A 27,372-nucleotide genomic window follows, 5' to 3' on the forward strand; every position below is an offset into this window, starting at 1 on the left:
TCACTTCTATTCATTATATTGGAAGTTCTGGGTAACTGAAAAAATAAAAGGCATAAGAATTAGAAAGGAAGAAATAGAACTGCCTTTAGCTGCAGATTACATGTCTATATAGAAAATCTGAGATTATTATTATTATTAGGATTCAGTGAGTTTGGTAAGACTGTTGGACACTGGAACAACATTAAAAAATCAATTTTATTTCTATTTGACAAAAAATAATCAAAGTCTGGGCACAGTGGCTCGTAAGTGTAATCCCAACACTTTGGAAAGCCAAGGCAGGAGAATCACTTGAGCCTAGGAGTTCAAGACCAGCTTGGGCAAAATAGTAGACCCGTCTCTACAAAAACATTAAAAAATTAGCTGGGTCCATGTGGTGTGCACTTGTAGTCCCTTCTACCTTGGAGGAGGTCGAGGCTATAGTCAGCTGTGATTGCACCACTGCACTCCAGCCTGGGCAACAGAGCAAGAAACCATCTCTTAAAAGAGAGAATAATTAACAACTGAAAATTTAGAAGCTACTATTTATAATAGCATCAAACATACTGCTTAAAAATAAATCTTACATAAAAAGTATGAAACTCTTAAACCAAAACAATAAAACAGAGCAATAGAAAATCTAAGTGGAGAAATATACTACATTCATAGATCAGAAGACTAAATTTCAAGATGTTACTCTCCTTCAAAATGATATATAGATTCAAGAAAATCACAATGAAAATTGCAATTGTATGCATATGTGTAAGTGTACTTGTGTGTAAGTTGGTAAGCTGGTTCTAAAATTTTTTGGAAATGCAATGATACAAGACATCAAAAAAGGAGAACAGGGTTAGAGAACTTTCTCATTAAGATATTGATATGTATAATACTAGAGTAATTAAGAGTGTGGTATTGGAAAATGGAGAAATAAACAGGCTAATGAAACAGAATACAGACCCCAGAAATAAACTCAAGTATATTGGACACTCAAGTATATATGGACACTTGATTTACAGCAAAGATGGCAGTGAAGTGCACTAGACAAAATGTCTTTTCAATAAATGGTGCAGGAACAATCTGTAGGTAGAGGAATGAAACCTGACTCCTACCTCATACTACACATAAACATCTATTCCAGATCTGTTTTAGAGCTAAATTTAAAAGGCAAAACATTTAAAATGTAACACAGAATATAATCATGAACTTAGAGTAAGGACTTCTTAAACAGAACACACAGGCTGGGTGCAGTGGCTCACGCCTGTAATTCCAACACTTTGGGAGGCTGAGGTGGGTGGATTACTTGAGGTCAGGAGTTTGAGACTAGCCTGGCCAACATGGTGAAACCCTGTCTCTACTAAAAATACAAAAATTAGACGGGAGTGGTGGTGGACATCTATAAATCCAGCTACTCGGGAAGCTGAGGCAGGAGAATCACTTGAACCCAGGAGGCAGAGGCTGCAGTGAGCTGAGATGGCGCCACTGCACTCTAGCCTAGGCTACAGAGCAAGGCTCCATTTTAAAAAAAAAAAAAGGCAGTAGAAAATGATTTCATAAAAACCCTGCAACACAAAAAGCACTAACTATAAAGGAAAAGAATAATACATTTCTCTAGTTTAAAGTTAAGAACTTCTCAAGAGACACCATTAAGTGTATGACAAAGCAAGTCAGAGAGGGACAAGCTATTTGCCACAGGTATAGCTGACAAAGGAGTCAGATCCAGAATATATAAAGAACACCTCGAAATCGATTTAGAAAAGAATACTTACAAAGGCATTTCATAAAAGAGGAAATGGCCTATAGTAATATGAAAAAGGTGCTCAACCCCACTAATAACTAGGGAAATGCAAACTAAAACCACAATACCATTACATACCCACCAAAATGGCCAAAGTGAAAGAAGAACGCTGAAAATACCAACTGGTCAGAACAGATGAGAACTTGCCAGGGAGTCTTTGTAATACACAGTTGTTCAATATATATTGTTAGACTTCTGATTTTTTTTTTTTTTTTAGTGCATATTTTGTACAGGTATGTTTTTCATTCCCATTCAGAATTGGACCATTTGTATTTTCTGGTAGGTTTCTCTTGTGGTCCCTGAAAAAATCCAATGCTTACTGAGTATGCCCACATTTACAAACAATATACATATTAGAGTATTGCTAATACCATACTATCATTCACTGTTATCCAAAGATTATCCAACTAGAACCTAAAATTCTATGACATTTCCTGGTTTGGAAACGCTTCAATTTTGTCAAATATTTCACTATTGGCTGCAGCAACATCTGGAATGACGACTAAGAAATTACCTTGCTCTCTCTTTAAAAGGAGACTTCCAAGAGTCATATTGTAGCGTGGCGCCACCTGGTGGTTCCACTGTATCCAATGTATTTTTTTTCTTCTACCTTCTCTTCCCCCTTTCAGCCCTTTTCTTGTTTCTCCTCTTCCCAGGTTCATCTGCCACTACATTCCACATTAGACAGCAGCACAGCTAACACTTCGCCATGGCCAATTCCGAACCTATGCAGAGTTTTACAGAATGAGATAAAGCACTTCTCTGTATGTTTATTAGATAATTTTTTCTTTTATGAAGTGCTTCTTTAAGGTTTTTGCCCATTTTTCTATTGGGTGTTCCTTTTCTTTGGTATACAGAAGTACTTTACATACCTGGACACCTGTCCTTTGAAGGTTATATGAATTAATATATTTTCCAACTCTACAGGCTTTTTGTTTTTGTAAATGGTGTTTTTTGGTGAATGCATTCTAGTATAGTCAAATATATCAATCACTTCATTTTTAGAGTTACATTTTCTTTTACCTTATTTAAGGAATCCTGGCCAGGCGCCTGTAATCCCAGCACTTTGGGAGGCCGAAGTGGGCAGACCACTTGAGGTCAGGAGTTCAAGAACAGCCTGGCCAACACGGTCAAACCCTGTCGCTTCCAAAAAAAAATACATACAAAAATCAGCCGGGCGCAGTGGTGCGCACCTGTAATCCCAAGCTGCTTGGGAGGCTGAGGCAGGAGAATCACTTGAACCTGGAAGGCGGAGGTTGCAGTGAGCCAAGACAGTGCCACTGCACTCCAGCTTGGGTGACAGAGTGAGACTCTGTCTCAAAAAAAAAAAAAAAAGAAAAGAAAAAAGAAATCCTTATTACTTCTGAAATTTTGTTATACAACTTTGTTATTTCTTCTCTAAGTGTTTGGTAGAACTTACCAGTAAAGTCATCCAAGACTGAAGTTTTCTCTGTGGAAAAGCTTTTAAAGAGGATTTAATTTTTTAATAGAGGACTATGAAGTTTTCCATCTTGTTATAGTTTTGTTAAGCTGTGTTTTCTATGAATTTGTATATTTCATGTACATTTTACTTACTCAAAGTGTCTTAATATCTCTCTAATTTCTTTGTAATTATAGTAATTCTGGCTGAGGTGGGTGGGTCACAAGGTCAGGAGATCAAGACCATCCTGGCTAACACGGTGAAACTCTGTCTCTACTAAAAATACAAAAAATTAGCCGGGTGTGGTAGCATGCGCCTGTAGTCCCAATTACTCAGGAGGCTGAGGCAGGAGAATTGCTTGAACCTGGGAGGCAGAGGTTGCAGTGAGCCAAGATCACGCAACTGCACTCCAGCCTGGGTGAGAGAGTGAGACTCCTTCTCAAAAAAAAAAAAAAAAAAAAATATATATATATATACACACACACACACACACACATATATGTACATATGTATATATACACGTATATATGTATACGTATATATACATGTATATATACGTATATATAATATATATTTTATATATAAATAAAATATATATTTTATTTATATATACACATATATACATATATATAAATAAAAAATATATAAATTAAAAATATATATATATAAATAAAATAATTATTTGGTTGGGTACAGTGGCTCATGCCTGTAATGCTAGCACTTGGGGAGGCCAAGGTGGGAGGATTGCTTGAGCTCAGGAATTCAAGACCAGCCCAGGGAATATAGTGATACCTCATTTCTCTCTAAAAAAAAAAAAATAAATAAGTAGCCGGGCACACCTGTAATCTCAGCTACTCAGAAGACTGAGGTGGGAGATCACTTGAGGTTGAGGCTGCAATGAGCTACGACTGTACCACTGCACCCCAGCCTGGGCAACAGAATAAGATCCTGTCCCCACCCCCGCCCACCAAATAATAATTCTTTTCCATCTCCAACACTGGTTAGTTCTGCCATTTTTTCCCTTGATCATTTTCACCAAGGGTTTACCAATTATTTTTTCAAAAAGTAATTCTCGTGCCTCAGCCTCCCGAGTAGCTGGGACTACAGACACTCGCCACCACGCCTGGGTAATCATATCCAAAAGGTTCTGATATTCTTATTTTCATTTCAATTCGGTTCAAAATACTTTCCATTTTCCACTGGATTTGGAGCTACATTTCTTCCAAATTTCATAATTTTTATTTAGTTCTTCTGTAATCAGACTGCCTTCTCTACATGATGTAAGCCCTCTGAAATTTATTAGTAAGTTTCTTTATGGCCTAACATTTATTCATCTTTGATAAATGATCCATGTTCATCTGTAAATAACATATATTTTGCAGTTATTGATACAGTGTTCTATACAGGCCCATTAGATTAAGTTTGTTCACTATGTTGTTCTAATCACTATTTCCTTACTGATTTGGTGGGAAGGGGTGTGTGGGGGTGTGTGTGTGTGTGTGTGTGTGTGTGTGCGCTTCTATCATTTCCTGAGACAGCTGTGTTAAAATCTTATATATAGACTTCTACTTTTGGTCAAGATGGAATACCTGTCACTCTATCCTCCTGCTTGAAGCAACTAAAAAACTGAACAACGTACGTAAAACGATGTCACTTAAGACACGGGCCATCAGGCACTGAAGAACAGTAACTGCTGACCGAACATGAAACAAAAGAGGTAAGCCCTGCCGCTGCCCCAGAATTTATTTCCTGAACAACATTTCTAGGCCATAATGCAAAGGAGGGGAAACCCAGGCCAGAGTCCACCAATTTTTCCAGATTTTAAGAGACAGAGGCGAGAGTCAGGGAGGCTAAAGGGCTACAGTTCAATCTTTCATAAACTCTCCCAAGAATAGACAAAGAGGAAACAACTTCCAGCTCTTTCCACGAGGACATTTTTACATTAACACCAAAATCTGACAAGGGTATGAAAAGAAAGGAAAATTATACACCACCTCTCTCTTGAATACAGATGCTAAAATTCTAAATGAAATATTGCAGCCGGGCGCAGTGGCTCACTCCTGTAATCTCAGCACTTTAGGAGGCTGAGGCGGGCGGATCACGAGGTCAGGAGATCGAGACCATCCGGGCGAACGCGATGAAATCCTGTCTCTACTAAAAGCACAAAAAAATTAGCTGGGCGTGGTGGCAGGAGCCTGTAGTCCCAGCTACTCGGGAGGCTGACGCAGGAGAATGGTGTGAACCCAGGAGGCGGAGCTTGCAGTGAGCCAAGATCACACCACTGCACTCCAGCCTGGGCAACAGAGCGAGACTCCGTCTCAAATGAAAAAAAAAAAAAAAAAAAGAAAGAAATATTGCAAAATAAATCCAGAGATACACAGAAATAACATGACTAAGTAGGAAGTTTATTCTAACAAAACGAATGGTGAGGTAGGAGGGCAGGAGTAGACACGGAGGAATTAACACTATGAAATATATTATTAATTCACTAGACTAACAGGTAAGAGAAAAATAATTTGATCATCTCAATAAATTCAAGAAAAGCATTTGACATAATTCAACAGCATATACTTTCTTAGCAAGGTATAAATAAAACTTCCTTAAACTCATAAATACCACCAAAATCCTACAGCAATCACTATGCTCAACGGTGACATCCGAATGCGTTCTCGCTGAGATCAGGAACAAAGAAAGGAATTCCATTCTGACCACTTTTTGAGACAGGGTCTCACGCTGTCACCCAGGCTGGAATGCAGTAGTGTGATCAAAGCTCACCTCCTAGGCTCAAGTGATCCTTCTACCAACTAAGCCTTTCAAGTAGCTGGGACCACAGCTGCGCACTGGCACACCCAGCTAATTTTTTGTAGAGATGGGGTTTCACCATGTTGTCCAGGATGGTCTCGAACTCCTGGGCTCAAGCAATCCTCCCACCTCGGCCTCCCAAGGTGCTGGGATTACAGGTGTGAGCCACTGGATCTGGCCCACTCTGACCACTTCTATTCAACACTATACTGGGCATTTTGGCCAGTGCAGTAAGACAAGAAAAGAAACCAGCACTTTGGGAGGCCGAGGCGGGCGGATCACGAGGTCAGGAGATCGAGACCACCCTGGCTAACACGGTGAAACTCTGTCTCTACTAAAAAAAAAAAAAAAAAAAAAGGAAAAATTAGCCAGGCGCAGTGGTGGGTGCCTGTAGTCCCAGCTACTCGGGAGGCTGAGGCAGGAGAATGGCGTGAACCTGGGAGGCGGAGCTTGCAGTGAGCCGAGATAGCACCACGCAGTCCGGCCTGGGCAAAAGAGCAAGACTCCGTCTCAATAACAACAACAACAACAACAACAACAAAAGACAAGAAAAGAAAATACAAAATGACTAGAAATAAATAAGTTATTAGGAACAGATGATACGAGTATGCAGAAAATTCCAAGAGAATCCACAAATTGTTAGCATTAATAAATGAACTGAGCAAGAGAGCTAGATATAAGGTCATTATAAAAATCAATAGTTCAATACTGTAGCAACAAATAGTAAACAATTACAGACCTCAACAGACTTCACAAAATGGTCCAAATGGTCAATAAGTATTTGAAAAGATGCCTAGCATTATTAGTCACTATTAAAATTTAAACCACAAGATACCAGTATATACTTACCAGAATGTCTGAAATGAGAAAAATAATAGGCTGACCAGGCTTCTCCAGAGGCACCTTCTGGGAGAGCCAGTTCTTCTCTTCGTCTATCAAGTGCTTCTTGGGGGTGGAAGAAGTTAAAGGAAGTGTATTTCTGGACCAACACATCCTTAACTGCAGGGACTGGATTTCTGACATCAGACATATATGGTAACTTGCATTTGTTTCCTAGAGTTGCTGTAACAGATTACAACAAATCGGGTGGCTTTAAGACAACAGAAATTCATCATCTTACCATTTTGGAGGCCAGATATCCAAAATCAAGATGTTGGCAAGGCACCATTTCCTCTAGAGGCTCTAGGAGAGAATCCCTTCCTTGTCTCTTCTAGCTCCTGGAAGCTGTCAACATTACTTGACTTGTGGCTACATCCCTCTCTGCCATCTTCATGTTGCCTTCTTCTGGTATCTTCCTTTGTTTCTCTCTTACAAGGGCACTTGTGATGGCATTCAGGCCCCACTCATAATCTCATCTCTAAAATGCTTAATTACATCTGCAGAGACCCTTTTTCCAAATAAAGTAATATTTACAAGTTCTCCAGGGATTAGGGCTTGATATTTTGGGGTAGCCATTTTTCAATCTATTATACTTATTTTCTACTTAAAAAAAATTTCATTTCACCAGTGCCATCTGATACAAATATAAATATGTGTATTTTTTCTTTCTTTTTTTTTTTGAGACAGTGTTGCTCACTGCCCAGGCTGGAGTGCAATGGTGCAGTCTTGGCTCACTGCAACCTCCGCCTCCTGAGTTCAAGAGATTCTCCTACCTCAGCCTCCAAAGTAGCTGGGATTACACGACCCCGCCACCATGCCCTGCTAGTTTTTGTATTTTTAGTAGAAACGGGGTTTCACCATGTTGGCCAGGCTGGTCCTGAACTCCTGACCTCGTGATCCGCCTGCCTCGGCCTCCCAAAGTGCTGGGATAACAGGCGTGAGCCACCATGCCCGGTGAAGAAATATATTTTCTAAATAAAGAAACTAGTGAGACTGTGGAGAGATGGTCAGGGGGACAGAATGGCCTGGGAAAACCTGGTGTGTGAAGAGGGGGTGAACTGGAAGAAGGTAGAAGTCTTAGCTATAATGGGAGTAACATTCTCTGGGTACCGAGGGAAAACTGTGAGGAGATTTTTAAAAAGGAGCTAAAGTAGAATTTCCTTCTTCTTTGCCAGGGTCCTGGGATCTAATCCCATAAAAGTGGCTGTATTTACATATACTGCCCAAAAGAGGAGGCAATAGGCATGCTTTCGTAGACCCAGCTGGCTGCCCATTTGAAATCTATTCTTTCCTTCTTCACTGAAGAGTCCTAAATTTGTTAGGAACATCAATTGCTCAGATAAAATAGATAATTTCCAAGGCACCCTTGGAGCTACCAGTCATGCAACAGAGGTCTAACTAATGGGATGTAAGTACAAACATGCAAGTGGAGCTTCTGGAAACTACTGCTTTGTTCTCTTTGCGTAGAAAGAGACACATATTTGCACCTTTTCCTTACCTAAGCCTATCCTTTTCACCCCTACTTTTGCCATCCTTGACAGCATCGTGGAGGAGTTACAGTATCAGCCCCGGACAGTTTTGTCTGTAGACTTTTCTACTGTAAGAAGAAAAAGAAACAGACAACAATGACAAAAAGACAAGCCCCAATTGAGTTTAAGCCACTGTTAACTTGGTTTGCCATCAAACACAATTTTTTAAACCTAAACAATAGCTATGGTGTTTCACAGATTTGACATAACCAACAAGAAATGGACCACTCCAATTTTTCTGGATACTTAAAAAATAAGGCCTTCACACCAACACAGGTCCCAGACTGGCACTCTCGAATGACTAAGTTTGTAATTATTTCATCAGTTCCATACATTTATAATTAAGTACAGAGAAGATTAATGTAGATTCTTTATTGATTCCACCAATGTATTAGTAGATATGATAATAATAAATGGTATTTTTACATTCTCTTAACCAAAAATATAACAAATATTTACACTCAGTAAAAATACAAAAAGCATACAGAGGCACTGTCTTTCTAAAAGACATAAGTTTAAGAGGTATCAAAAAATAGGAGACAAACATTGCTTGTTACAGGATACCTTACAATCAATGAATTGTGCAGTAGAATTGCTATCTGATTATTACAGATGTGCAGTTTTGTTTCTGTCTTTTGCTGATTAGCTTACATGTCTCAATTTTAAAAGATCAAGTTCAACTGCATTCTGTGTATCAAAAATAAAGAAGCATTAAAAATGCACAACAAAAGTCAAAGATGAACCAGGATTCAAGTTTAAATTTGAACATGTACTGTGACACTTTTGACACTTTTCTGAAGATTTATCCCATTTTTCTAGCCTTTAAGGTAATGCTGAAGGAATACATATACTTTAATATCACCTTTTTTAGAAACTTAAAATTGAATCAAAATAATCAGTTTTAAGGAAGCTTTTTCTCCTCCTTCCTTTTTTGTAGAGGAAAGAACACTTGATAAAAATTAGATCTGTTCTTAAAAACACCCATGATTACCATCACATTTTCAGCCTGGGAGAGATTCTCAAGGAGGTGATATAGATCGCAATGATGTGATTTATCACCCTCAAGAAAATTCACTAAAGGCTTTTTCTCCCCAAAGATCATATTGAAAGTAATCATTTGGAGTAAATTAGAATTATTAACTTTAATAAGCTTTTATGGAATCATGTACTGGATTTACTAATTCTCAAAATCTTTCACTATAAAGATATTTTGTTGAAACTTACTATTTGGCAAAAGTTTGCACTGAGCGTTAACTGCTTCAACAGTCTTGGCAGATTGAGAGTTGTGGCAGGAAGAGAGGGCACTAGTCTCTTCATTAAGATTATAAATTCATAAAACAAAAACAAATGGAGATCTGGAATTGGAGTAAATGCAGGTTAAGACTTCTCTTGTTCTAGTCATATGACAAACTAAGAGAAGGCAGGAATGTACCCTTAGTTAAAATATAAAAATCAAAACCTCATGATTTTTTAAGGGATACATACATAACAAACTAAAAAGCATTTGGCTTTGGCTCCTGATCAATGTGATCAGCTGATCTGAACACTCACAGTTAAAGCTAGATAGATAAAACAAAGGCAGCTGTAAGGTGCAAGTCCAAAACCATAGGCCTCAACACTGTGCAAGATATTTACACTATTAAGGACAAAGACAGGTAAGGCTTCCATTTGGTTTGAAAGACCTGCTAAATAAAGACATTATGAAAACAGCACATTTTTCTGGAGAAATGAATATAAAATGGTGAGAGTAGACATCTGAACTTGATTAAAAAAGTGGGTATAGCAAAAATATATTTCACATTGTTTTGCTGTGGCCATGAAAACAAAATTATGCAAATCAGTGAAGGAAAAAATGTATAATCATAGGACCACTGTTTATAGGCCAAATCACTGAAGCGTAACTTTCAAACTAGGATTTTTGGTTCAGGTTATTTCCCATTTCAAAGGACCAAGAAAGCTATGGAACCACCAAGCCTCATTCTATCATACCTGCGATTAATTTCTAAGGCTTAAGTTTCAGATTAATGTTTCTTTACCACAGGAATTTTTGACATGCTATTATTCCTAAAATAAAGAGACAATCATGTTGATGGGAAAGAGGAACTACTACCATTTACCACTTACAACTGATTCATGATTTTAAAATGAAGGGGGATATGCAGGAAGACAGACAGCAGAGACAGCTAGGGAAAGACAACACATTTCTATAAAGGAGGCCACAAACCAACTAAATCCTATGTGGACACATACGGACAGCCATTCAGAAGTAAACCCCTTTTGACTCCAAGTTGATCTGGGTAGTGCACGTTAATGGCTTTGGCTTTTTTTTTTTTTTTTTTTTTTTTTTGGTAATTACAGAAGTTTATTAAAATTTCACTTGCTTTTACATTAAAAAAATTGAAAAAATTAAACTTAATATATATAAAATATATTTAATTTGCAAAAATGTGAAAAATCTGCCTCATCCAGTAAACAGTCACTGAAATTTTAATTAAGAGTGCCATACCCATGAGGCTGGAAAAGTATGTCCTCTCAAGGGCTAAAAACTGAGAACCAAGAGACAATCATTTCTGTAACTCCAGCTCCTCTTTCTCCCACAAAATGTTACTGCAGCCAGCTGAGAGCTGCAGGGTATGTTAGGTCAGACACAACCTGGTGCTATGAGATGTGGGGGAGGCATGCTGCAGAACACTGCATAAAGTCAAATTCGTCTTCATTATTACAACACCCATGATAAGAATTTCTTTTAAAAAAGTATTCCATACTTGAGTTATGAGAGATTTTAGTTTTGGGTTTCTATAGACCAGAACTCTCTAGAACCCAGTCTCTATTTGTTGGATCTATACTTTCAGTTACAATTCGATGCAGCATAACTTTCACTTAAGAAAGAATTTGTATACATGTCATTTAACATCAAAATTTCATTCTGTGGAAATTAGGGTTCCCACCCTCCTCCCCAAACTACTCCCTCCCATTTCCCAAAGGACTGACAAGAAACCCTGTGGCAGCTTCATTTGGCCTTCCACACCATGACCAGCAGGTTCCTAACACCTCAACTGCAAAGGGCTTCCTATTTCTCTCAAACTGAGACCTACATTGCATTGGTGCTACAGATCAAGTCACATCTCTGTGTAGATCAAGCATATCACCTCTGTAAAGATGACTTCTGTTTGGTCAGACCAGAGACAATTTTATGACCTCAAACATGAATATCAGCTAACAAGAGCTCTCAAATAGAAACAAAACCACAACAATTCAAATAATAAGTTATTTTTCAAATATACAAGAATATCCTTGGTATTGGCAGACAATTTCAATTTGTCCTTCAGCCCAAGCTATGGCTTGGAAATAATAATGCCATTATCTTTAAAATAGCTTGTTAAAGAAAAATCTATAGCAATATACACAAGGATCACTCTGAGTTTAAATTTTTTCTGTAACTGTGGTCCCAAGGCAGTTCCGGCGTGCAAAGTGGAGACTGGTATCCAGGCATAGCATCCATTGCTCAGGAAACTATTTATCTGCAGAAATTAAATGAAAGGAAGCATAACTCAGGTCTATTTCATTGCTCGGAGTAGAGGGAATAAAACCTCTGGACTGGTTGTAGCAATGAGCTGTTCGTTAGCAATGGCCTGCAGAATCATGAGGTGGTTCTTGCCCATTCCTCCACGACTTTCAGTGGTTTTCAAATAGGTCATCCAAAGGCTAGACTGCTGAAACTTGTTCATTTTCTGAAAATAAAAAATATATAATTAACTGGCAGATCAGCATATTAATGAGATCCTAATAATCTAGTTATCTATTTAGAAAATCAACGTCAACAAAGAAATCCTCTCAAACATTGCATCGAGGCCCAGATTTTATTATAATAATACCTATGATTTCTGATCACATTGAAGGTTGACAATAAACTGGAATTTCATGGTTTTTAATCATTTTATTACTCTTGTTTAAAAGCATAAATTTTCATTTATTTTCAATAAAACAATCATTTCTCAAACTATTGGCACAGGTACAAAGTCAGTCAAGACTTTTGCTAATAAAAGGAACTATATCGATAGAATCATTTCAGATAATTTGGCATTTGAAACACAGTTTCAAGTTTCCATGCATTAAGGTAAAATACAATTCCATTAATGTTAAAAGTATCCCATTAGATTGAGCCACTGTTTCATCAAAGATAATAATATTCCATTTGAGCCACAGGGTACTAGGCACACAGAAATAGGCAGCTTGCCCATTTCATTTAAAAAATACACCATCAGTGCAGGGTACAGTGGCTCACACCCATAACCCCAACTTTGTGGGAGACTGAGGCTGGCAGATTGCTTGAGTCCAGGAGTTCAAGACCAGCCTGGGCAACATGGTAAAATGCTGTCTCAAATACAAAAAATTAGCTGGGTGTGGTGGTGTGTGCCTGTAGTCCCACCTACTTGGGAGGCTGAGGAGGGAGAACTACCTGAGACCAGGAAGTTGAGGCTGCAGTGAGCCATGATCATGCCACTGCACTCCAGCCTGAGTGACACAGCAAGACCTTGTCTCAACAAACAAACAACCCACACCATTGGCTGGGTGTGGTGGCTCACACCTATAATCCCAACACTTTTGGAGGCTGGGGTGGGAGGACTGCTTCAGGCCAGGAGTTCAAAACCAGCCTGGTCAATATAGTGAGACCCTGTCTCTACAAAGGAAAAATTTAACAATGAGCCAGGCATGCTGGTGTGCACCTGTAGTCCCAGTTACTTGGGAGGCTGAGTTGGGAGGACTGCTTGAGCCCAGGAGTTTGAGGCTGTAGTGAGTCATTATTGTGCCACTGCACACTAAGCTTGGGCAACAGAGTTAGACCCTGTCTTGAAAAATAAAACAAAACCAAAACACTCCCCCATACTATATTTAGGAACTTTTTTTTTTTTTTGGAGACAGAGTTTTGTTCTTGTTGTCCAGGCTGGAGTGCAATGGTGCGATCTTGGCTCACTGCAATCTCTGCCTCCCAGGTTCAAGCAATTCTCCTGCCTCAGCCTCCCGAGTAGCTGGGATTACAGGCATGCGCCATAATGCCTGGCTGATTTTGTATTTTTTTAGTAGAGACGGGGTTTCTCCATGTTGGACAGGCTGGTCAGGAACTCCCGACCTCAGGTGATTCGCCAGCCTCAGCCTCCCAAAGTGCTGGGATTACAGGTGTGAGCCACTGCACCCTGCCGGCAGGAACTTCTTACTTTTTAACAGAGATTCAAGGCATTTAAAGAAACAATTACTAATTACCATAAAATACCAAAGTAAAGACCATTTAATGTGTTCAGCAATTCATTTAAGAGCCTTTAAGAGAGCTTGTCAACATACCATCTGCTTCGCTATCTGCATCAGTCACATCTGCTAGTTTAGGATGGAATGGCTGCAAATTATGCCTCTGAGGCTGAGTTACAATCTTCGATGGAACACAGGTCATGAGGTTGCTACTGAGAGAAGCTGGTGGCAGTCTAGAGAGGCTGTTATGCATCATCTTTGACCTCTGCACTGCCACACTATAATCTGGAGGTTTTAGGTGTGGGTGGGGTCCTTCCTTTAGGTCCGCTAAAGAAATCCCCAAATATCCTGGAGGAGTGGGAGGTGGCTCCCTATACCTATCGTCCTTCTTGGGTGAGGTGACACAGTACACTGGCATGAAAAATAAGCAATGAAAATGTTAATGAAAAAGAAATGGAAAAAAAAAAACCACCCCACAAACTTATTACAATGACAAAATACAACTTAAAAATAGACAAAATGAATAAACTTGAATGATGGCAGATCAAAAACATTTTTAAAAAGTTTAATAAACAAACCTCTTTTTAAAATACATAAACAACTATATTAAGTCCTGTAAACATTAAATAGAACGAGAGAGTTGAAGGAGATGACACTGATGACAAGCTTCCTTCTGCAATTCAGCCCCCATATCACAGAAGTACATGACAACTCCTGAAGTCACACCAGCCCTAAAGGTATCAGAAACATTTAAAAGTTCACCCTACACACCGATTCTCTGTAAACTGGGAGAGTTTACATAGAAATGACATTTGGGCCATCTGTTTAAGGGCTGTTTCACCTTCTCCCTGAGACATGAACCAATGTTTTCTGGCACTCCTGGGCAGATTAGTTCTCAGTCCTAGCATATAAACTTTAACTTTGCTGGTACGGAGGAACTAATTCCTTCAAGAACTTTACTTCTGGCCAGGTGCGGTGGTTCACGCCTGTAATCCCAGCACTTTGGAGGCCGAAGTGGGTGGATCACCTGAGGTCAGAAGTTTGAGACCAGCCTGGCCAACATGAAGCCCCATCTCTACTAAAAATAAAAAAATTAGCTGGGCATGGTGGCAGGCACCTGTAATCCCAGCTACTTGGGAGGCTGAGAGAGGAGAATTGCTTGAACCTAGGAGGCGAAGGTTGCAGTGAGCTGAGGTCATGCCACTGCACTCCAGCCTGGGCAATACAGCAAGACTCCATCTCAAAAAAAAAAAAAGTTGGAAAAAAATGAATGAGCTAAAAACCCAACCTATAATGCAATTTGACAAGTAACTATAAAATCAGCACATTTCACCTTCACATTTTTAGTAGTTAAATGCGACACCATGACTGTTGCATAAATTTAAGAGTTGATTATGATATTAATTCAAAGTACAGTCATTCCATATAAGTAGAAAAGCAGTTTTATATCCACGTATTTATATAGTTTAGGAAAGAAATTTTTAAAAAGTATTTGATGGCTAAATACTAAAAAAAAAAAGTTTACTAAGAAAGCTTGGAATGGAATTCACAAACAGGAGTTGGCACACTCATGATGTACACCAAGAGAGTATACTGAAAAATGTTCTGGACTTCCTGATTGCATTTTCTCTCACTTTTACGACCTAAAATCAATAGCAGATTCAATGTTTCTACCACGTATGCATACCAATTGTGGTCCAAACAATTTATGAGGTGATAAAGAGAATAATCCCTTTACTACTATTGCACACTAATGCGATGATATTCCTCAATAAAACCAAAAAGAACTTAAAAACAAAAGACAAACAAACTTGTCCCTCTAATTAAATACCTTCACATCAGACTTTTCATTTTAATGGGGTTGAATAGCTGCTCCAAAATCTTTGAGAAACCATGAATTTTTGGGAAATAACTTGTTTGTTTGTGAAGGAAAGAAAGGTTGTTAGAGAATGAATTTTTGCGATGATAAAATCCAGGGCCAAGATATCCCAATGCCATTTTTTGACTACTTAATCTCTAAATGCCACAGACAACAAAAACACAACTTACCAATCAAGCCCTTTTCTGTACTTGAAGTGACAGTTTTATAAACTGGGTCAGTGGCATCCTTGGGGTCCAAGCCTTCAGATGACTCAGCTGGGGTGCTCTCCAATACTCTCCGTTTAACTGTCCCATAGTTTGGTTCATACGTGTCAGACAGAGAACTGGAGGAGGTCCAACTCTTTCTCTCTAGGCTTCCTTTACACTGCCCACAAGTTCTAGAGCAGCTTTTAGAACAGGAATAGGGCTCAGAGTCAGTGGGTTCAACTTCAGCAATGGGGTCATCCAAATGGGTATGTCTGTAAGAGTTCAAAAAATCCCAGCTTTTTGGGTTTGGAAGGCTTTGGAAGTTGTCATGGGAGCTGCTTGAACACGAAGTCCAACTTCCGCGACCACTGTCAGCTGCTTCTATAATGATATGCTCATGAGAAATCTCTTCATTGCTCACAGACGATGAGACAGCTAAACACTTGATTAGAGATGGCTTCAAGAGTGTCCACCTAAAATTGGAGATAACGTACAATTAGAAGGCTTGCCAGAAAAACTATCTTCTCTCTGTTTCAAGTTATTACTGCCTGTGAGAAACTACAGAGCACGTACCACAAGTGTTCATGCCAAATAACATCGTGAGGAAAACAATATTATCATCATTCATCACTAAATTCCTTGTAAGTATTTAGTTAACACTCAGAAGACACAGTAAAGAAACTCTAATGCTTAGCAAAATTTCCTTAGAATTTTTCTTTTTAAATTTTAAAATGTTAGATTTTTTTTTTTTTTTCGAGACAGGGTGTCACTCTGTTGCCCAGACCAGAGTGCAGTGGTTATTTACAGGCACGATCATGATGCACTGCAGCTTTTAACTCCTGGGCTCAAGTGATCCTCCCGTCTCAGCCTCCCCAGCAGCTGGGATGGACCAGAGGTATGCCTGGCAAGTATTTTTCTTGAACTGATTTTAAATGAAAATGTAAAGATGAGAGTTGAAATGAATAAGGTTAAGTATACATACTCATTTTTGGTCATCACAATATTAGACTACTGCATCCATGCATACAGAATTAAGAGTTCCCAACTTGAAGAATCATGTTTTATTTTTCAACGTACCTCTGAGGTTAGCCCAGTACAGTGCCAAGTAAACAGCAACTTCCCCAATTACCCATGAAATGAATAATTTACAGCAGGGGTCCCCAAACTAAAGCTCATGGGCCAAATTTAGCCAACAGCCTATTTTTGTACGGTCTGGAGCAAAGAATAGTTTTGTTTTTTAACCTTTTAAAAGGTTAAAAAAGAAAAGAAAACAAAACCAAACCAGAAGAATTTGTGACAGAGACTATATGTAGATTGCAAAGGCGAAAATATTTACTACCCAGCCCTTCACAAAAAAAAGTTTGTAAACCCCTCATTTACAGTATAGTGCAGGGGGTAGCAAACTACAGCCCAGGGCCAAATCTGGTGGTCTCTTTGCTCGTTTTTGTAAATAAAGTTTTGGCTGGGTGTGGTGGCTCACGCCTGTAATCCCAGCACTTTGGGAGGCCGAGGCGGGCGGATCACGAGGTCAGGAGATCGAGACCATCCTGGCTAACATGGTGAAACCCTGACTCTACTAAAAATACAAAAAATTAGCCGGGCATGGTGGTGGGCGCCTGTAGTCCCAGCTACTCGGGAGGCTGAGGCAGGACAACGGCGTGAACCCAGGAGGCGGAGCTTGCAGTGAGCCGAGATCGCGCCACTGCACTCCAGCCTGGGCAACAAGAGTGACACTCTGTCTCACAGAGCGAGACTCCGCCTTAAAAAAAAAAAATTTTACTGGGACACAGTCATGCCATTTGTTTATGTGTTGTCTATGGCTATTCTGGTGTAATAGCAGAGTAGTTGTGACAGAGGCCTTATGGACTGTGAAGTCTAAAATGTTTACTATGTAACTTTTATAGAAAACATTTGCTGACCTCTGGTGTAGAGATCATAGTTTAGAAATCTTTATAAATGTGGTAATAATTTATCTTAAATTTTTCATATTAAAGTAGACCAGATTTCACAATATTTATCAGTTAGAATAAACTTTCTCAAAGATTTCCACGTTGCTTGATTCTAAATAGAAATTTAGAGTTGATTTTTTTTTTTAATTAACCTTTGCTAGGTGATTATTCTTACTCCCCAAATTACACTTTCAGAGGACAGAGATCAAGGGCTAGTCCTACTCTCCCAACCTGTCTACAATGTGCACAGCACTCGAGGCACTTTCCAAAACACAACCTTTTTGATTAACCTATAACTTAACAGCCAGAATTTCAAAAATTATCTCCCCTATAGAAGTAGCAGATGCACTTTGAGTTCTGACTGGGAAGATACATAATGATAAAAAGTTACTTGAATTTAGTAACACTTTAAAAATGAACACCCATACATCTTTCAACATAGTGCTTATTTACATATTCAGAATAGAGAATATGTGCTTGGCCCACATATTCTTTTATGGATAACTCTGCAATTACCCCATGGGAGGTCCAAGGTCAAGGTGGGGAGCACTCCTTGCAGTGGCCACTTGGCTTGGGTTTTGTGTTATGAACACAGACAATGATGCTTACCCAGGGCCATGTTGACTATGATCTCCTATCCCTGAAGCGTGCTCTGTCTTTTCCAATGCCCCAGTGGATTCAGGGACTGCCAGGGCCTGAGAGGAACACCGTTCATCCTGTAGAGCTGCAGACATGGAGTCAACAGAACAATTGCTCACGATGCTGGACCGTGAAGAAATCTCACTATGGCTGGAGTCAGACAAGTTGTCAGATTTAGCTGATGGAATAAGTGTGTAACCTGAACAAGAAAAGAGCACTGATCAAACTACAAAAAAAGGGAACATATGGTGGGGGTAGTAGGGAAAAGGATGAAAAAAAAAAACCCCACAAAAATAACAGAAGACAAAGTAGAAGCAATTTTAGTTTCCATCTATGTAGATATAGTGGTGCCAATTTTCTCCACACATTCCCCTACATAACCATTTGCCTACTATCCACACCACACTAATACAACTACACATTCAAGAAAAAGACAGTCAAAGTCCAGTGTTACTCAGAAAACTAGTTTAAAGGTATATCTTTCTCAGGCTCTCCCACAGCTACAATCATTTAATAAAATAAGAAGATTACAAATATTAATAAGTACATGTCTTTAGGGTTTCTCAACTTCTTTTTAACCCAACGCTCCTTCCTTTGATTAATATGAATATTTCTTGACCTGATCTGAATCCAAAATACCATCTTGAAGTAAGGGTAGGGGTGGGAGTCCAGGACTCAAGAGAAAGAACTACATTTTTGCTTTATCAAACTATATATACTTACCCCATATATTCTGCTTATCCCACCTAAGAAGTCTTGTCTTGAGTTGAGAGTCACTGTTTTAGATTATTTTTATTTTTTAGACACAGGGTCCTGCTCTGTTGCCAGGCTATAGTGCAATGGCACGATCATAGCTCACTGCAGCTTCGAACTCCTGGGCTCAAGTGGTCCTCTTGCCTCAGCCCCAAGTAGCCGGGACTACGGTCTGCACCACCACACCCAGTTATTTTTAAACTTTTTGCAGAAATGAGGTCTCATTATGTTGCCGAGGCTGGTCTTCAACTCCTGGCCTCAAGCGATCCTCCCGCCTCAGCCTACCAAATTGCTGGGATTACAGGTATGAGCCACCATGCCCAGTCTGTTTCAGTTTTTTAAATTGTTTTAGGTTTAAACTTAGTGTCATACTTAGTTTCCTTTTTCTTCACCAACCTTGCAGAATATTAAACAGCTGAGTGGATACATGTTTAATAATGTGTTATAGAAAAAAACAGCATCTACATGTTCTATGTTGTTCTGTGACTTACTGCACAGCAGACAACTAGAGAGATGTTCTTCTGTATTCTAGGGACGCACTGAGGTGAAGGACCCAAAAACAAATCTGCAACAGAATGGCTAATGTACATAATAATCTATTTTGATAACTGGAAGAAACCAAGTTTTTGTTTAGAAATAAAAGAAAAAGAAAATGCCCTAGTAATCCCAACAAGGGACGGGTCTCAAAGAAGTAAAAAATATCTTCTTGCTCACAGAGGAAAGTAGGGTTTAGTAGATATGTGACCTTTGGACCAATACCTAGAAATGTCATTAGGAAGAATTACAGGCTTTGGGTATGTTACTGGAATTCTCAGGGCCTCATCTTCATGCAGAAAGAGGATGACAACATCCTTAGTTCCAAGTCCTTCTCTGTTTATGGATCTTGGAGTTATTCACATATAACTCAAGTCATTTAAGGAATAATTTGTTGCACAGTAATCTTATTAAGTCGTTTCGTTAACTATTTCAAAGAGAAAAAGGCCTAGAAAATGTGTGATTTATATTTGGCCTATGTGGACAGGAACAGGGTAAGCCAAGACAAGCCAGTCTTCTGACGTCTATCATACATCTCTGAACTTGGGACTGCTATTTGTCAATGTCCATGAGCTGATTAGTCAATTTTTAAGAGGACCAAGAAAGTGGATGTAATAAGTAAATTAAAAATAAATAAAAACCTTCTTCTTGAAAAGAAAAAGTCATTGCTCTACACAATAATCTTGCTTCATTGTTTAAAAAATAATTTCATTCTTATGTCTGTTTGATCAGTATTTCTCAAATATAATAATACTAAGAACCACCTGGCAAGCCAATTAAAATAAACATTCTGGATCCCATTTCTGGCAATTCAAGTTTATGAAGTCTGGGGTGGGACACAGTAATTGCATTTTTTAACAAGTTTCCCAGATGATTCTGAAATTGCTATGTTAGACTAGTCCCTTCTCCCCCAATCAAAGATACGTAAAAAGTAGAAGATAAAAAAGCCTCCTCTACATATTTCACTCACAGATCCAGCTAACAGTAGGAAATAAAGTCAACTACAGAAAACAAGAGTATAAAATTTACTAACTCAATACATCAGTAAAATAACTTATGTACAAATGAGGCATTTTCAAGTGTTTATAAATAGTATTTTACTAAGTTGTCTGCCTAAGCTTTGACAAATGGTTTAATTTAAGCCATGTATACATTAATAACTGAAAACAAACTTAACACTAAAATTAAATAAGGAACTTCATCAGAGTGTCTTCCTCCTTTTAGACTTGAATCGCGTATAGAAGCAGTTTAAAGTGTTACTGTTGCCTTGGCTATTTGAATTGAAGATGGCACTCCCTTTCTCATCTTTGATGTTGCTTCCAACATCCTTCACTTTCTCACAGCTTTCTGTAGCTTGATTGTGATCTGTGTCCTCTTTTTGGCTGTTGACTAGTCTCTCCCTTGAAAGCACTCTTTCCCTAAGTCTTCTAAACGGGGATGTCATTCTTTTTCTGGTTGTGTTCTCACAACTTGTCCTGTCTCTATTCTCCTCAGTGGCCTTCTCAGTACTGTCTGTTCTTTTGGCTGTGCTCCTGGTAATCTGAAGGATTTTCTTTTGCAAGTAAGCCCCACCTATTCCGGGGCAGCTCTGGCCACTGATCTTGCTGCTGTGATCAGATATGATACTGCCAACTGGAGGGAGAGATGCAAAAACCCTGACATGGTCAATCACAATTAGCCTTGTTTACATAATATTTCACTATTTAAAAATTCTAACATCTTGATAATATCTGAAAAATTGAAATCTAGCAACATATTTTTTAATGCATGGAAAAAATCTACTTATATATAAAACATATACACATCAGTTATTGCAAGACAGAATGCAGGAGAAAGATTACCTTTATCAGCACAAGCTGGTGATAAAAACAAAAACAAAAAAACTGTTGAAAGGAAGCCAAGCTGGTAAAATCATAAGGAAAAATATGACAAAAATATCAGGTAACTAGAATTATTTCTGTAAAGTAACTATGTAGGTCTAGAATTGTAAGGTAGATTTTACTATGAAGAAGCTTAGTAAAAACCAAATAAGACATATAAATAGTACATACAATAGGTATATTTATAACGCTCATTTTCTGATCCTGTTGTAGATCCAAGGTGGAGAGTGCTTTTCTTAAACACTAGGGTAGATAATGTTTAAGGTCTCTTGACTTCTTTTTTAAAGTTCTTGTTTAAGCTATCCTCATGCAAAACATGAAGACAGGTTTATTTTCTTAATCATAAGAAAACAAAGAACAGATCTCAAAGTTTAATAAGAACCAGGAACAGATCCTAATAATTTACTCTGAGCATAATGACAGTTTTGTTCAATCACAGATTACTGGCAAAAACCTGTCTACAAAAATAGAAGGATCATACTTGGTTGGGGTTTTGATAGTACACATGCAAGAACAAGCTGAAACAGTTTTGAAGAGAAGAATTTCTTCAGGCTTCTAAGAATTCTAAACATTACTAGGAGAAGCTCACAAACCTATAAACATGGTGTTCAATTGTTGGCTACAATTTTCTCACAAAGGGAGAAAATACTTCTCTATTCGAGTGTTGAGTGTAGATTTTATTGGGAATAAGAGCAATGGAGGAATTCCTGTTTCTAATACCACTTTCCAGAAGTCACATTCAGGCATAAAATACCAAATCAGCTATAATGGGATGGACCACTGAGCAGCCTCTAACAGGGGTAAGGAGTGTAAAGGTGTTCCTGAACGAGCATTAGGAGCATATGGATACTGTTCATTTGGACCATCTGTCTGACTGGAGTCACTGCGGCTTATCCTACATCGCAAGATCTGGTAAGGGGCGCATTGGATAGGACCATACAGACAAGGAAAGTGATGACATAGGTCTGTGTGCCACACAAAATTACATATGAGCTACAACAGGATCAAAATCTGTGTTTTATAAATACACCTACTATATAAACTGTTTTTATCTCCTGTTTCATTTTTATTAAGCTTTCTTTAGTAAAATCTGAATGAAAAAAATCTAACCAGTCTCAGCTATGTGAGGATGAAAAAAGCAAGTGAGTAATGGAGCTATGGTGTCCTGAGGTGGCAGCAGAGAAAGAAAAGAGACATTCCAATTCACTAAACACTTACCACACATCAGGCTTTATAAATATTATTTCATTTAAACCACATAAGAGGCTCTTAAAATAGATGGTCTTTTTCTTTTCTTCTTTTTTTTTTGAGATGGAGTTTTGCTCTTGTTGCCCAGGTTAGGCAACAATTCTGCATCCAATTCTTTCTTCGTTTCCATAGCCACCAAACTAGTTGGGGTGCAATGGCATGATCTTGGCTCACTGCAACCTCCGCCTCCTTGGTTCAAGTGATTCTCCTGCCTCGGCCTCCTGAGTAGCTGGGACTACAGGCATGTGCCACTACCCCTGGCTAATTTTTTTGTATTTTTAATAGAGATGGGTTTCACCATCTTGGCCAGTCTAGTGTTGAACTCCTGACCTCAGGCGATCCGCCTGCTTTGGCCTAGATGGTCTTTTTCCCATCTTACAGAGAGGAAACCTGACCGTATAAATAAATTACTTGTAGTAACACAGCTACAGTGGAGGACAGAATCACGGTTCAAACTCAGGTCTGACATCACTGTACATAATTGCCACATAGGTGGCAAAAATAAGAAAGAGCTCTGCAGAGTGAGATGAAACTTAGAGCCTGGAAGCTGAAGCAAGCTCTGGAAGCTTCTCTCTCCTGTTAGAATTATTATAATAAGCTTGTCTTCCCTCTGACCATGTACCATCCTCTGGTGTGATTATTTAAATATGTAATTCTTTTACATCTGTGAAGAAGATGCCAGGACTAAATCCCCTTTCTTTCCAGGGTACACACAGAGTGTGAAGGGTCAATATAAGAAATACACACCATATTTAGAATGCTACATGTGCAGCTAACATGAAATGGCATCTGCTGCACACTGCCCAGGCTAGCCGAGAAAAGAAATGCTCCAGTCTGAATTATGAAAACATGTAAATGAACAAGAATTTCAGTTTTTTACCTCATGAGATTCTGTATAAGTAAAAAATCCACAAGAGTACAGGTTATTTTAAATCCTAATTTTAAAAAAGGTAATACTCCATTACTAAAAAAGGAAAAGCATATTTGTTTTCCTAATTTTTGTTTTCCTAAATCTTATAGTTGGTTAAAAACAGTTTCTTTATTTTTTTTGAGACAGGGTCTTGCTCTGTTGCCCAGGTTGAAGTACAGTGGCACGATCACAGCTCACTGCAACCTCTGCCTCCCAGGCTCAAGCGATCCTCTCACCTCAGTCTCCCGGGTAGCTGGGACTACAGGCACACCACCATGCCTAAGTTTTAAATTGTTTGTAGAGTTGGGGTCTCATCATGTTGCCCTGGCTGGTCTCCAACTCCTGGGCTCAAGTGATCCACCCGCCTCAGCTTCCCAAAATGCTGGTATTATAAGCATGAGCCACTGTGCCTGGCCTAAAAAGAATCTCTTACAGAAACTTTTACTTGTAAACACTTCATAGAAATGTCCAAATATAGGAAACTGGAATGACAACACCAAGAATTTGCACCAAAACTATGGCTTCTGCCTTTATTCTTATTCATGCTTGCTGTCTGTTGAAGTTTAGGACCACACTTTGAATACTGGAGTCCTAGTTACATGACACATAATATCTAAAAAGCATCTGAATAATGCAATACAAAACATCAAAGTTCAAAAAGCATTAGGAGTTATGCTTTTCTTAATGATTTATAATTATTGCTATAGATTGAAAAGCAAAATATGTGCTATAAAGTATTGTTTAGTTTAACAAGAACTAGTTTGAAATGTTTTGTCTTACCTTTGTGAGGGGAGCCTTGAGGAGATGCAGGAGGACTAGAATGTAAAGATGACGCCACAGAAATAGTGTCTTCTGTATGCTTCTTACCACTTATTTCTTCGGTTGTTCCTAAAACTTTCTGAGGTAAACTTGTATCTAAAAATAAAACCAAAGATGCAAATAAGCATCGTTTCACAATTAAAATGTCTATAGTTGCCTAAATCACTACATAACTAACACTATGATGCACAATGGCTAGTGTAGTCAACTGAAATGTGTAAATGACAAACAGGGACTAAATGACTGGGTAATGGCATACAGAGATTCTCACCTCTAGGTTATTCATTCAAATTCAGCTGGTCAGCATGGACCAGATTATATTAGTTTGTCTGCACTTTGTGGTATAAGGGAAATCAATTTAACAGTCTGAGTGCTATGCGCCCCACCTCCCACAATTGACACAGTGATTTGAAATCTTCAAAAAGAAGGCATGGATTCAAACTCTTCCCTCCCCTCTAGAGGTGGCCTCTCCAAGTCGGGGCGACGCATGTGGCAGGGGCAGTGTGGGGATGTTGGCACTGTCACTACCTGTGGTGCATCTGTGCTGTGGGTATACGGGAAGAGGCTGCAGGGCTGCCAGTCCAGCCCTTTTCAAGAGCACTAAATTCACACTACAGGAGAGAAGTAAACAACAGAAAGAATCATGAATGTATAGAAAAATAGTATGCAGCACAGTGGAACGATTCCTTAAAGTTCTATCATTACCCTTGTCCAATGTCTGGTCTGTTTAGTGTACCTCAAACTTAGCAATGCTTTCAATATATTGACGTTTTTACATTCATCTTCTCTAAGAAATGTCAGAGAGCTATAGACACTGTTCTTAAAACATAAAGTAAGTGGCCAGGTATGGTGGCTCACACCTGTAATCCCAGCACTTTGGGAGGCCGAAGCGGGTGGATCACAAGGTCAGGAGTTCGAGACCAGCCTGACTAACACGGTGAAACCCCGTCTCTACTAAAAATACAAAAATTAGCCAGGTGTGGTGGCACGTGCCTGTAATCGCAGCTACTCAGGAGGCTGAGGCAGGAGAATTGCTTGAACCCGGGAGGCAAAGGCTGCAGTGAGCTGAGATCGTGCCACTGCACTCCAGCCTGGGTGACAGAGTGAGATTCTGACTCAAAACAAAACAAAACAACCCCAAAAAAACCAAAACATAAAGTAAGCAAACTTTGATGAGGATTTTGACACAGTAACAAGCAGCCACTGGACAACGAAAAAATTTAGATCATAGTATACTCATATTACCCTTCATTAAATGTAATATAAACATATTTATCATATAAACAACCATATTACAATAAGAAATGAAGAAACCTATATGGGGCCAGGCGCAGTGGCTCACGCCTGTAATCCCAGCACTTTGGGAGGCTGAGGTGGGTGGATCACCTGAAGTCAGGAGTTCGAGACCAGCCTGGCCACCATGGTGAAACCCCATCTCTACTAAAAATACAAAAACTAGCCAGGTGTGGTGGCATGCACCTGTAATCTCAGCTACTCAGGAGGCTGAGGCATAAGAATTGCTTGAACCTGGGAAACGGAGGTTTCAGTGAGCCAAGATCGCACCACTGCACTCCAGCCTGGGCGACAGAGGGAGACTCTGTCTCAAAAAAAAAAAAAAAGAAAAGAAAAAAAGGAAGCTACATAGTACAAGTAATGCTTCCTCTGAAGTGGTGATATTCAAGTAAAAAAACCAGAGCTAACTTTGTCCCTCTCTCACTCCTACCAACAAATTTATCAACTTCACCAATTCTGCACCCAATTCTCTCTTCATTTCCATAGCCACCAAACTAGCCCAGGCCCTGGGCAACTTCCAGTTAACTGTTAGACCAGCTTTCCATCTGAGCTCTCTATCTCCAGTCCTGCTGTGATCCTCACTACAGTCCTTCTCAAACATAATTTGAACCGTAACCTTCCCTTGTTCAAATCTCTTCAATGGCTTCTCAATGTTAACTTTTTCCTTTGGCATGGCACATTGTAATTTCAGCATACCTGTCTTCATTCTCTGCATCTTGGAAGCTGTTTAGTACAGTGGTTAAAGGCAAAGATTTAAAGCCAGTCAGCCTTCCTTTAGCCTCTATGCTTCCTTTGTAGAATGAGGGTAAAATACCACTTATCTTGTGGCATTACTATGAAGACTGATATATAAAATTAGTAAAGCACAATTTGAACCATGCCTGGCACCAGTAAGTGCTCTCCAAGTGTCAGCTTTAATTATTATTGTCTGTCAACACTGCATGCAATTTCCACTCAGCATCAGCAAAGTGCTTGTAGTTTCTTGCACATACCAAGCTGTTTCCTCGGCCTGAAGCAACTTCTCTGGAACTTTTGCCTAATTATCTTCTTCGTCACCAACCTTTTAGGCTGCTTAGATGTTATTTCCAAAAAGCCTTCTTCTGAAGCCCTATCTTACCTCTGTCTAAGTTAAAAGCTCTTGTTTTGTTCTTTTATATGTTCTGCATATACCCCTGGCATAATAAGAAGACACATTATATTGAAGTTATCTGTGTGAGTGTCTGTATCACCAGACTGAAAATCTGGTCAAGGAGGGGGAATTTCTTATTCAACTTTGTATCTCAAACAATAACAAATTAAATGAACAAAGTTCTACTAAACATATACTACATATAATGTACAGCCTAAGTAATCATGCTAGGAACCAAATCTAATCTAGGTTCTCATCTAAAAGGCTAAAATAGTGATACTGTCAAAACAACAAATAAAAGTAATATGAATAATGACTATATGGCCTAACAGAAAAAAAAAGTGTGGTCTATATTTTATAAAAGTTATATTCTCTTGTTTCCCAACCACGTTTTCAGAAGGGGTCTTTAAAGACAAAAAACAACGTATAGTCATTTTTGGAATAAGCAACTTCATTTCCACAGTTTTTGTAGGTTGCATCTGTATTGGATATTTCATTAAATACAC

At 38.9% G+C, this 27,372-nt stretch overlaps 1 protein-coding gene across 16 annotated transcripts in view; it reads right to left on the reverse strand.

Annotated features, from left to right (window-relative positions):
* Window positions 1-8,758: 8,758 nt before the first annotated feature.
* The window catches only part of RAPGEF6 (Rap guanine nucleotide exchange factor 6), a 214,638-nt gene continuing 196,024 nt past the window's right edge, over window positions 8,759-27,372 (reverse strand). For 8 of the 16 annotated variants that reach the window (XM_001161644.5, XM_003339102.6, XM_024356724.3 and 5 more), the window contains 5 exons: window positions 24,406-24,540; window positions 18,271-18,499; window positions 15,695-16,185; window positions 13,742-14,056; window positions 8,759-12,132 (listed from right to left, as the gene is read on the reverse strand). In XM_001161644.5, coding sequence (XP_001161644.2) covers window positions 12,107-12,132; window positions 13,742-14,056; window positions 15,695-16,185; window positions 18,271-18,499; window positions 24,406-24,540 — 1,196 coding nt within the window. In that variant the 3' untranslated portion in view covers window positions 8,759-12,106. Of the gene's footprint in view, window positions 12,133-13,741; window positions 14,057-15,694; window positions 16,186-18,270; window positions 18,500-20,667; window positions 21,220-24,405; window positions 24,541-24,972; window positions 25,056-27,372 lie in introns of those variants that run through there. The other 8 variants (XM_001161375.5, XM_016953732.3, XM_054685150.2 and 5 more) reach the window with 3 other exon arrangements.

This window comes from Pan troglodytes, chromosome 4 (assembly GCF_028858775.2).
Source record: "Pan troglodytes isolate AG18354 chromosome 4, NHGRI_mPanTro3-v2.0_pri, whole genome shotgun sequence".
Classification (NCBI taxonomy): Eukaryota; Metazoa; Chordata; class Mammalia; order Primates; family Hominidae; genus Pan; species Pan troglodytes.